This window comes from Engystomops pustulosus, chromosome 5 (genome assembly GCF_040894005.1).
Source record: "Engystomops pustulosus chromosome 5, aEngPut4.maternal, whole genome shotgun sequence".
Classification (NCBI taxonomy): Eukaryota; Metazoa; Chordata; class Amphibia; order Anura; family Leptodactylidae; genus Engystomops; species Engystomops pustulosus.
In genome coordinates this window covers 94,615,284-94,627,781 of record NC_092415.1, presented here as the reverse complement: position 1 = coordinate 94,627,781, position 12,498 = coordinate 94,615,284, and the positions used below count along the sequence as shown (strand labels likewise).

General features: G+C 38.3%; 1 protein-coding gene across 1 annotated transcript in view; it reads left to right on the top strand.

The window, feature by feature from the left end:
- Window positions 1-12,498, top strand: part of LOC140133094 (cadherin-6-like) — a 208,044-nt gene that overhangs the window by 80,203 nt on the left and 115,343 nt on the right. Inside the window, exon 2 of the mRNA XM_072152741.1 lies at window positions 7,369-7,744. Within this exon, the coding sequence (XP_072008842.1) occupies window positions 7,511-7,744 (234 nt within the window). The 5' untranslated portion in view covers window positions 7,369-7,510. The remainder of the gene's footprint in view (window positions 1-7,368; window positions 7,745-12,498) is intronic.

The window sequence follows — 12,498 nt, the reverse complement described above, 5'->3', positions numbered from 1 at the left end:
AACCAGTGATTTTCTTGCCTGGGTTGTCAGTTTAGGTAAATAGGAAATAGAGAACTGTAGGGATGCTAATACCAAATCAGGGCAACGGGAGGATCAACACCAAAGGAATCTGATTCCGCTCCCAATAATTAAGAAATGACTACGTGAAAACATGAAAAAAATGTATGGGTAGTAAAAAAACTATAGAATTATATAAAGTATATGACATACTAAAACACTTTTTAAATGGAATTTGATTCCTTTGGGGCTGATCATCCTATTGCCCTTATCTGGTATTAGCGCCCCTATAGTGCACCAAACCCCCTTTTTTTTGTTCTCTATGGTCCTGCCCACCAGTCCAGATAGGAGACTGTTTTCTTGGACCCAGGGAGCTGCATATATGCCTATTTTTTGTAAGGTTGATCCATCTGGCCATCTTTTCACTAATACTCTTTATGGGGTGATATGCATGTACCAAGTGGTCATCAGGTGAGCCTCCACTTGTCTTACAAGAATCCATCTTCCCTCTCCAGATGTTACTACCCAAGGCATCTGCCTTGTTCTTTGTTAATTTTTTTGTTTTACGTTTACGTAAATGGCCATGTCTTCATAGCTTAGTATTTTGTCATACTCTGTCCATTTCTAGAGGGTGGATTGAACTGTTCAGAGCTTGGGATATTTTTTTTAACCTAACCCTGCAATTCTTTGTTTTCTTTTTTCCAAACCCACACCATGAATAGATAATTGAAAAACAAACCAGTCAATTGTTGACAGCCTTACCTATTTGACAGCCTCTGCTTTGAAATGTATTGTTCTAGACATCTAACAGAGTTAAACTGATTTGACTTTTCACAGCAGAGCTCTTCTCTTTAGTAATCAATTCTAAGGGAGATTATTTAGTAGTGTCTGAGAGCAGAACTATTCTAGATGCCCATGGCAACCAATCAGAGCTCAACTTTAATCTTCTCACAGTTTAAAAAAGTTAAAGATGAGATCTGATTGGCTGCCATAAGCTGCACTCAGACACTTTTATAAATCCCCCCCTTAGTGTAAGGAAGGTAGAATGTAAGCCATTGCAAGAAATGATGGACAGCTTTATGTAGGAAAACTATTGTAGGGCTCCAATCAGGAAGACAGCAGCATTGTAAGATGTCCCCATTTAATGAAGTGGCTGAATTGTCAATGGTGTTATGAAGTGGCAAGAATCCCAGGAGAAAAGCCAGAAGAACCTAAGTTTGAATTCAGAAACAGAATTTAAAAGAACTCAATGTGAAATGTTAAATCCTCCGTAATAATTCAGCTGGCCCAAAAAAAAAAAAAAAAAAAAAACAAGAACGTATTACAGAATTTATACTTTTCCATGACCTGCTTTAGATGGATGTGAATACTGCATGGGTTACTTACGAACACTTATTCATTTTCATTGCCGAGATATTAATATTGATTTCCATGCCTTTGCTATTGTATATTTAGCAGTGTGTTAACAGGACCTGCAAGTGAATGGGACAAGTAAATTAAGAAGATTTATTAACCTATAAAATGCTGGAATTTATAATTGTGCCAGCATTCCTGGGCTGCCATAGGTATATATATATATATATATATATATATATATATATATATATATATATATATATATATATAATATACCTTATTTTCCGGGCCATTAGGCGCACCGGAATATAAGGCGCATTAGTCCGATGCGCCTTATATATGTAATAATTCCATATATAAGGCGCATCGGACTATAAGGCGCAGGGTCGGGGGCGTGGCGGAGGTCCGGGGGCGGAGCGGAGACCCGATGGGATGCGACGCCGAGAAGAGACGCGGCGACGCGGGGAAGGTGAGTGGGGAAGGTGAGGGGGAGGTGGAGGAGGGCAGCGGACCATACTTACATAGGTTCCCGCTACCGGAGACAGCAGATCTCCAGCGGGAACTGCAGACCATGCTGCAGAAGTTGTTCGTGCCGCGTGGTCTGCAGTTCCCCTATGTAAGTATGGTCCGCTGCCCTCATATAGGGCGCACCGGACTATAAGGCGCACTTTGGATTTCCAAGGAAATCCAAGGCTTTTAAGTGCGCCTTATAGTCCGGAAAATACGGTATAATTATTGGCCAATAACTTTATAGTTGGAAAGAAAATGAACAGTGCATGGCTTTCTGCAGCCGAGAGACCATTTCATTTCTCATCTCCCTACATAATTAGGATTGTGCTGTATCTCTTGTAGCTTAAATAAGTTTACCAGACAATGTGTGGCGAGATGGTAAAACCAGCGAACCACTGCTGTTGTCTCCTCCTTTTACGCTTACACAGTGACTATATGTCAAGTGCTAGGCAACTAGTAATAAATGTCACTAGAATCATAACGCTTCCTGCGGTAACAATGTCTTTGTGTCAATTTATTTGGAAAGGTGTTGTTACTGTCTTATTTATCTAGCAGTCAATTAGACCTGTAAAAGAAGAAGAAATCAAGCCTTTTGCGAGCGGTAATATTTTGGGTCTTTTCTAAGTGGACATTAAACGGCAGTAACGATAATATAAGTAACTAATTATAAAGCTTGCTGGAGTTGGCAGAATGCAGGAGCTGATTAGGCACATCTAATGAAATAAAAAGCAGATGTTTTCTTGGGAACTGCTTAACTACATGTTTCTGTGCTGGAAATACAAGCCTATTGCAGTTGCTTGTGTCATAGTCATTAATTGGTAGCTTCTAATAGGACTTTCTGCTGTTCCTGTGGATACAGTAACCCCTGTGTACTGTCTCATTTTCCAATCGCTTGGGCAGACACTTGACACTCTTTACCTTTGCCAGCAGTAAATTGCAAGGTTGTTTAAATGCGCAGAGAATACATCTTATCAGTGCTGGTAAATGGCTGCACCCTTTAACAATGTAAGTGTTATATTTAGCTACAATAAAGTTTTGACTATATCTCTATATATAATCATTCTCTATGACACTGTATGGGAAAGTATGTGGTTTGATATTCTAGTGCATGCAGATCATACTGTCTACTTTTTCCTGTAATTGTACCTGGGAGAATAGAGTAGCATCTATTAATGTCATGGTGGTTATAATAGGGCAGAGAGAAAGGCAAAGAGCGAGGATGCAGTAAAAACGGAGGGGAATGGAAAGACTCTTGTGGTGCCAGACAATTGCACATTTCAGGCCTTGCAATTTCTGACAGATTTAGAATGACCCACCAGCTGGGTGACAGGTTTAAGAAGACAACATAATTATTAGTGTGACGAATGCTGAGACCCTGTTTCACTGGGCTTCAAGTAACTGTCTTACATTTTTTTTTTCTAATAATGATAACCTCAATGCAGCATCAGTTTTGTTTAGTTTTACTTGTCAGCTTGCAATTGGTAACTTGTGACACTATAACTACAAGCAATGGCTTCAGTAAATGAGAAGACCAATATTCCACGCTCCGCCATGTTTTTAAGTGTCACTTCCGGGCACATAAAGAGATGCTCATTGACAACTGAAACTATTTACATCGAAGGAAAAGCTCCCTTAAAGCCATGGGATTTTTAAAAACTGTGTAAGGAGGGATGATCATTATATGATTATGATTATATGATTAGAAGGGGTATGATGCTCCATTTGAAGAGTCTGCAGGATATGGATAAGTCCTACAGTCTCTTCACTCGTCACTATGTTATGGATAAGGGTTTTCCCTGGATTTGCACCTAAGCCACACTCACCAGAATGGGACTGAGGTGAAGCCAGGCCATATGTTATAGACGTAGATGATCTCTCATGCTTAGAAATAGAAGGAGGAATTCAAGCATCTTATTGAAGAGAGAGCTCAGTGTCAGACTCAGCTATCCTAGAAAGAGTTGACAATTTTTTATACAAGCTCTTAAGAAAGCTGAAGGACAGAAGATGGCCGCTGGTCACATGCCTATATCACATGTCAAGCACCTTCTTCAGCAGGTCATGCGATCATCACTATATTTGACTGTAGTTAGTTGGTTGCAGTGCATCCAGTATGGCCAGTGTTGTGTCGAGCCCCATCTCAGTGGGGCAATGTGCAGTGATGCCAGTTACACACAATGTTACTATTGAAACAGAGCAGGACAGTCTGTTAGATCATGGGAGTTGTAGTTGTAGAGATAATTTTGCCTTGGAGATAACACTGCCTACTTTAGAAAGCCCATACATCTTTTTGAATTATAAAAGCAAACTATTTAAGCTCCGTTTTGTCATGAATGACATTATGGGAAAAGGATCTTTATTTCTGCTTGTTTGTCTCGCTTTTGCTGTTTTTGTGACTATTCACTGCGAATTTTGCTGTCGTTTTTAAAGTACAGCTTTGTCTGCACCTTGCGCAGTGTGTCCTATGTATTTTTATTTTCCAAATGTTCCGTGCAACTTTTCATTTAGTTTTCAATTTTTTTGCTTATTTTTGCGACTTTTAGGAGCAAATCTGCACCTGTTGTAGGACAGGTGCAAAGGAAGGATTTTTTTAATGGAGCCTGTTTTAACATGTAAATTGGAATTCTTTCACGTGTCTTAAATGTTTAACATTTTGCACATTGACCTGTTTTTTTTAATTCATATTTTTTCATTAACATCTTTTTTTTTATTTATTGGTTACTTATAATGGTGAAGTCGCATGTGGCATTTTAATTACATTAATTACATTAATGTTAACATTTGCAGTTACAAAACGCAATGTAAACGCAATCTTAACCCCTTAACCCTCTGCGCCGTAGCTCTACGGCACAGAGGTACAGGGAATGTATGAAAAAGGCTCACGGGCTGATTCCTCTTCATACAATGATGGGGGTTGTTGCATATTGCAGCAAACCCCCACCGCTAATAACCGAGGTTGGTGCTTGCACCGATCGTGGCTATTAATCTGTCCGTTGCCGCCGGCAAAGTCGACGGCAGCATTTTAAAGACGGCGGCATTTTAAAGACGTCATCAAGGGGCGGCCACCAGTTGCCATTTGACCTGAGGCTACATGGCTTCTGCAGATTCGTTACAATGAGCCAGTGGCTCATTGTAATGAATGACCTGCTAAAATGCCATATATTGCTATACAGAAGTATTGCAGTATATGGTAGGAACGATCTGACCATCTAGGGTTAATGTACCCTATATGGGCTAAGAGATAGTGAAAAAAAAAAAAGAAAAAAAAAAGTTTAAAAAATAATAAAATATTAAAAATTCAAATCACCCCCTTTCCCTAGAACTGATATAAAACATAATAAACAATAAAAATCACAAACACAATAGGTATCGCCACATCCCAAAATGCCCGATCTATCAAAATATAAAAATTGTTACGGCCGATGGTGACCTCCGAGACTGGAAATGACGGCCAAATGTCCGAAATGCGCCTTTTACACCTTTTTACATCAGATAAAAAATGGAATTAAAAGTGATCAAAATGTCGCACAGACCTCAAAATGATAGCAATGAAAACGACGGCTCATTTTGCAAAAAATTACACCTCAAACAGCTCCGTGCGCCAAAGTATGAAAAAGTTATTAGTTATTGGAAATGTCTTAAACCTGTATAAATTTGGTATCACCGCTATCATACCAAACCAAAGAATAAAGCTGAGGTGATATTTGGAACGCACAGTCAAAGTCATAAAAACTGAGCCCACAAGAATTTTTTTTTTCAATTTTACCACATTTAGAATTTTTCTCCAGCTTCGCAGTACATGGCATGTTAAAATAAATAACATCACATCAAGTAAAATTTGTTGCGCACAAAATAAGCCCTCACACAGCTCTGTACACGGAAAAATGAAAAAGTTATGGATTTTTGAAGGTGGAGAGCGAGAAATTAGCGAATAAACCCTGCGTCCTTAAGGGGTTAATGCACACGCTAACACTAGATTAACGCACGTGTTGCATGCACGTTTTGTAAATGCAAATGTTAACAGTAATTTAATTAGGCTAATCACCTCTTCTGAGCTGCTGTAATGTCTATCAATGCAATCAAAATGTGCCATGTGACTGCAGCCTCATATGTCATCATCTCCCTGGGGTGTGACTTCAGTGCAGGGCACAGCCTGAAATCCAAAATTTAAAGTAGTGTCCACTCCTGCATATAACCCCTCACATGGCTTGTGTCCATGTAGATTTGAGACATTTGCAACAAAAAGTCTCAAAAAGAAGACAAAATTGGCGCCTGACAGGATAAAAAAGATTTAACATGTATTACAAGAGAACATACAGGATCATACATAAGGCACAAAAAAAGAGCTGCCAAATGGCTCAATTATACAACAAAGGAAAAAAATGATACATGTCCTCCAATGAGTTTGGTTGTATTCATTTATTATTGGTTTTTGTATCAGACGTTCATATTTCCGGAATACCCCTTTAATCATGATCATGAGTCTGATAATCGTGTGATAATCTTCTTACAATATATCAGAAGCAAATTACTTTTTTACCTTGGTCATTTTAATAGAAGTTGTCCACAAAGTATATTAATATCAAGGTACTACTGACTTATTTCTTTTTAATGTCATATTGGGTGTTGTAAATACTAGTACAGAGCAACAGATGTGACTAGACTTGGATAGTATTTCTAAAACAACTGTAGTAGCCGAAGATCTGTTATAAATATGTAACAGAAATCACCAAATAGACAACAGGGTGTGCAAAGTTGATGTGTCCCTACTTACGTTTACACTGTCCAATCAATGCCTCCAGGATTTTGTTTAGCCCTTTGAAAGGTTGATTGATAACTGAGGGAACGGTACAACTGTTCTAAAAAGAGGATACTTAAACTTTGTAGCAACTTCCTCTCTAAAAATCAGTTCCAAAAGACAGTTGTAAATCTTCTACAGAGGTTTTACCATTTACCACTCTTCTCAGTGTAACTTAATGTATGTATTTTAATATAATGTTACACCCAACTTCTTAAACAAATTCATGTTTTCACAGTAGGCTAAACTGTAGTGTCTTGCATTACAATGAATGCTAGCACAGGTCTTCTTTAGTAAATGTGGTGCCGTTCTGCTGTAATTCGGTAGTATTCCCACAGTTTTCTTACTGTGCAATGCACTCTACACTCCGGCATACTTTTTAACCTTTTGTATCTCTACACAGAATGCAATTTCCTTACCATTTTGGCACACAGCACGGTATAGTTGAGGTTGTTAGACATTTTTATCTTGCTCTCTCATAAACAGAAGCATGTAGACATGTTGTAAATCAGTGTAAAATGGACATATTTCTTAAGCGAATTGATGTTTTCCATGAATTTTTAAAATACATTGCCTCATTTTATCAGTGCAGTCATCATGCAGGGAACACAAGCGGCAAGGCACATTTCAGCTGGTTTTATTGTTTGTTTAACTGTACAGCTGTAGGTCCAGTAATGTCAAATTATAATTTCTGTTGGATTTTCCTGCAGATATCCGCTGAGAGTCAGAGACCTAGAAATGGGACAGCAAGAAGATTGATGCTGAATACAATAGAAGAAATAACCTGGTTTGGGAATTAAAAAAAAAAACTCCATCGTTTATGCTCTCTGCTCACAGCTCTGTTACTGTAAAATGAGGACTTTGGGATGCTTGTTATTGCTTGTTTTTTGGGGTAGTCAACCCCAGAAAAGCTGCACAACTCCTATTCCAGAAAGGACTAATCCTAGTGAAGAACCAACAGCAGTGGACCCAGAACCCAACCAAGGAAATGACAGTGAAAGGAGTCGCTCAAAAAGAAGCTGGATGTGGAATCAGTTTTTTCTCCTTGAGGAATATACAGGAACAGATTACCAATATGTTGGGAAGGTAATGTTTCTACCTTGAAGTGTTATATCAAGATGTTTGTTAGCATGCCATACAGTGGAGAGAGTTATCTTTTCCACTAGTTTACTAGCATCTTCTGTGGGGGACCAGAAGAGCTTCCACACCAGAGAAACAACTTCTGTCCCGCCAATTATAAGAATGTTTGCAGCTAATCATTCCCTTTCCTGACACTTTGGCAGGATTCATGCTGCATGTGTCGCACAGTGCTTTGTGGGATTGAACCATAGAAGGTGGTATTACTGATGAAAAGTGAACCGTTCCTATAATATGATAATAATTCTCCAAAGCAGATCCTGAAAAGGCTGAATTGTCCTCTCTATGCTTTCCAGTTTAAATATAGGTTATTTCAGGTGACCTTGAATAACTCATATCCATTAGAAAACACATTAAACTTGAATGTTGCTTGAATAGTATTTAAAGGGGTATTCCGGGAATATGAACGTCTGACACAAAAACCCTTGATGATATAAATAAATGAATACAACAATACTCAATGTCATTAGTCACAAAACGGAGCTAAAATAATATGATTTTATGATTTACAAAATTTATGGCCTCTCTAAAGTAGGTGGAGTTATCACTAAGATGGCCGCCACTGGAAACTACAAGTTCCATGATCCTTTAGTTCTCAGTAACTCCTCCTACCACTTATGCTCTGCTAACAGTGATGATGTAACAGGTTTTCTTGCTCTGTTACCATAGTAATGATGTGTAACTGCCATCACCACAACACTGACCATACTGGATGCACTGCAACCAACCGACTACAGCCAAACGTAGTGGTGATCACATGACCTGCCCAGGCAGGTACAGGACATGTGATGTGGACATGTGACCAGCGGCCATCTTCTTTTCTGCGACGGACCGCGTGGAGGAAATTAACGGACTGATTAAAGGGCCAGTAGCATTTTAATTCTTCATTACAGTCTATGTCACCAGCATTTTCTGCTAAGGGGAGCAAAATTTTAAATAACAACTAATTACACATTAGCTTATATTTTGAGTGCCCACTTGTATATGAATTATGCTGATTCCTGGAATACCCCTTTAATGCTGTAGATGCAAAGATTCTAAGTAAAATTACCAGCAAAATAACTCTGGTATATTGGTATGTAAAAGTGGTTTATTAAAAGGTCAACCCTCAGAGTTTGACAGAGGTGTTTGAACAAATATTAGATAAATAAACAATAAATATATTTCTTTGTGCATACATTTTATATAGAAGAAATGTATTCTGGCAGATGGGCTCAGAGTCATATAAGAGCATATGCATCATGAAATCACAATAGTGGGGACCATTAGTTTCTCAGAGTGCCCCATATAGATGACGCGATACTTTGCCTCACAAAAATGAACTCCATTCACTTATATGGGATTAAAAGGACAGCTATCTCTAACAGCCCTATAGAAAGGTGTACTCACCATTCAAACACTGCACGTTGAGGATTACTATACATGGAAGGAAAAATGACTTCAACAACACAATCTGCTTAAGTGGGTGTATGAATGCTACATTATCTGCATGCGAGACTGCGCAAGCTGTAGAAGTCAACATTGACTTCAGAGTTGTATACATGATTTTATTCCTTGTGAGGTGGTGTCACTTGTAAGCATGTGGTGTACTTTCCAATTCTGCCGTACATCTGTGTATTACACTAGGTGTCATGAAGAATTCAGGTCTGTTTATTTTTCTCACCATCTGTACATTTGCCTGCAAAGGATGGGTCTACCAATATGTTTTAATTATAGAATTAAGATTGATTCGTTTTGCATATCTTACATATTTTTCTACATTAATAATATAGGATAAACATGTCAGTTCCTATGGTATGATCATACTTTTTGCATTTTGGTGCACGTTTTATTTTGCCAAAACCAGGATTTCTTCCAGAGACAAGAGGAAGTATAACCGTAATTTATATTCATTGTACTTTTGTGCTATAACATCCAACTAGCACAAAAACCTAAGTGTGAACCTGGCTGTAATGACAGCTATGTTCACACTTGTGTTTAGGCATGCCTTGCAGCTGCTATCTCATGTGCAGAAGTAAAAGGTTGCATACTATTGTACTAATTGCGATTTTCAGCAGTATCTCAGCTCATGTTATAGTATGCTGACCTTTTTCTTCACCTACATAGGACAAAAATGCAACATTCACTAAAAAGGTGTACTCAAATATGTTTTTGCTCTACATTTCCCAAGAGCAGCCACTTAAAACACATAAAGATTGTACACCTCAGATAAAAATTTACATACATAAGGGAATTTGTCATCAGTCAGCATAGAGTAAGAAAAGTAGAGCTTTGTGCCAATCTACTTTCCAATAAAAGGGTCAAGTGAGTGTCCCCAGTTGGTTGTGTTTCTCGGCACAATCTGGTATTGTGAGCAATGATTAGACTGTGTCAGTGTTGTCATTATAGGTAACTTGTGTAAAAGAAACACTTATATAACAAATGGATCATCAAGAGAAATACATTTATTTATTTCTCCCATAACAATGCTGCTATAACCTTTATAAGAACTAATATACTCTGAGATTTTCCAATTAATGCTGCCTGCTTCAGACTGTGTACAGACACATAGTTTTGACTAGGGTATTGGAAACACCCAGTTGTCAGTTTATCCATAATCTTTTGGGAGACTTAACAGAGGAATAGTATAACACAGAGTTATAGAAAAAGATGTTCCCTAATTTAAAGGAGTATTCTCTTACATTTACAGCATATCCACAGAATTAGTCATAAACGTCTCATGAGTGGGGATCCCTTCACTGTTGCACATCAGATCAGTGACACCTAAGGAGATGCCAGATAGTGTGAAGGTTCAATTAGACTGACAAAAACAGGCAGTTACCCACTCTTAACAATAATAACAAATAATAAATCTTCAAATACTCTCATCATATTCTGCAGCATATTACAGATTATATTCAGAGGTAAAAAATGGGAATGAGGACCCTTCTCACTAGAGCTTGCGATCTATGAGGAAGGAGGGGGGATATAGGAGGTAACAGTGTCTGTACAATGGTCCAACCATTATATATAAAGGATAAGAATAAATAAATAAATAATGCTGAATGAACCAGTCAACAGTCCCTATCAATAATTTAAAAATTAAGGGTGCTTCTACACTACTGGTTGCTTTGCTCTGCATAGTAAGCTGTTAAATCCTATCAAGTAGTGATGGATAACATAGACAGATGAACTTCTCAGGTTAGTGAAATGATGCCTGTCTGAAGAGATGGTTTTTTAGGGCACATTGTAAACTTTGGTAGAAGGGTATTTATCTAAATATGTGGAGGTGTGAATAGGAGATTTGAATTAAAGAAGGAGATAATCTTAGATCACTGGAAGATCAAAGAGCATTGGCCTAGCAATATAATGAAAAAGGGGAAGAGAAATAGGAAGGTGCATAAATAGTTGTTCTGAGAGTTTAATAGGAGGAAACCGATAAGTAAGGAGTTACAGCAATCAAGACGAGAATGAATCAGAGGATATATGGCCTACCTAATAGAGGGAACAGAGCAAAGGGCCAAGGAGGAACCCTAACTGTAAGTGGAAGAGGAGATGAGGGAGATTCACTAAAAAGTCTATTAAGAGATAGGGAAAACAAAGAGAGCAGTGTCCTTCAGGCCAATGGAGTGAAAGATACTGAAGAGGAGTTGTTTTACTGTGTCAAACAATGGAGAGAGATCCAGTAGAATGGGAGAGATTAATCACCTTTGAATTTTACATTGAGGAGACCATTAGAGGCTTTGAAAAGAGGAGTTTAAGTCGAGTGCATAGTATGGAAACTGTAAGGGTTGAAGGAAGGAGTTAGCAGAAACATAATGGGAGACAACAATACAAGCTACTGTGCGGATGTTTTTGCTGATGTACAGTATATAGTGCATGCATATTAAGTAAAGTAGCACTAGGGTGAGGTTCAGGAGGGAAGGAAATCCATGGAGCTATTGGACTGGGAAATTTCCAATGGGAGTATTTACTCCTGGAGCCCTGCTGAAGGAAAAAAGTACCATGGTTGCCTGTGTCTGTGTTGAAAAGTTTGCATGGAAAAGGGTGCCATCTCATCCACGGCGCTTTTGATGATATCATTATAATGGTTAATAGCCAGGTTAGGAAAGGTTTAGGGGAGATGGAGAACAATGATGACCGCAAGTTTTCTGTGAATTAGTGTGTAGTAACCCCTTAGTGACCACCCATATGTGTTTTAGGCTAGGCCGATGGGTTTCTCTCGTCTGCAGGGAAGAGCAGTGAGCCACCTATCAGCCTATGCAAGTGCATAGCCTGACACTTCTAATGCACTGCAATACATGGTTATTGCAGTGCATTAGTAGGAACAACTGATCATATGATCACTTGTTCATGTCACATTACAGTATTAATAAAAAATAAATAAATAAATAATAAAATTGATTACATTTCCCCTAAGGCCCCAAGTACAGATAAAACAATATATAATAAAAAAAGTGTAAAAAGTAAAAAATCATAACACAGTAGGTATCACCGCATCCCAAAATACCCAGTCAATAAAAATATAAGTAAGGTTATTCCTGGCAGTTAACCCCATAACGGAAAGATGCACCCAAAAGTCCAAATCAACACTTTTTTTTCCATTTTGCATTTTACACCTAAATCTTTTCATAAAAGGTGATTCAGAGGTTGCACAGTCCCCAAAATGGTAGCATTGAAAGCATCATCACGTTCAGCAAAAAATTGACACCTTACACAGCTCT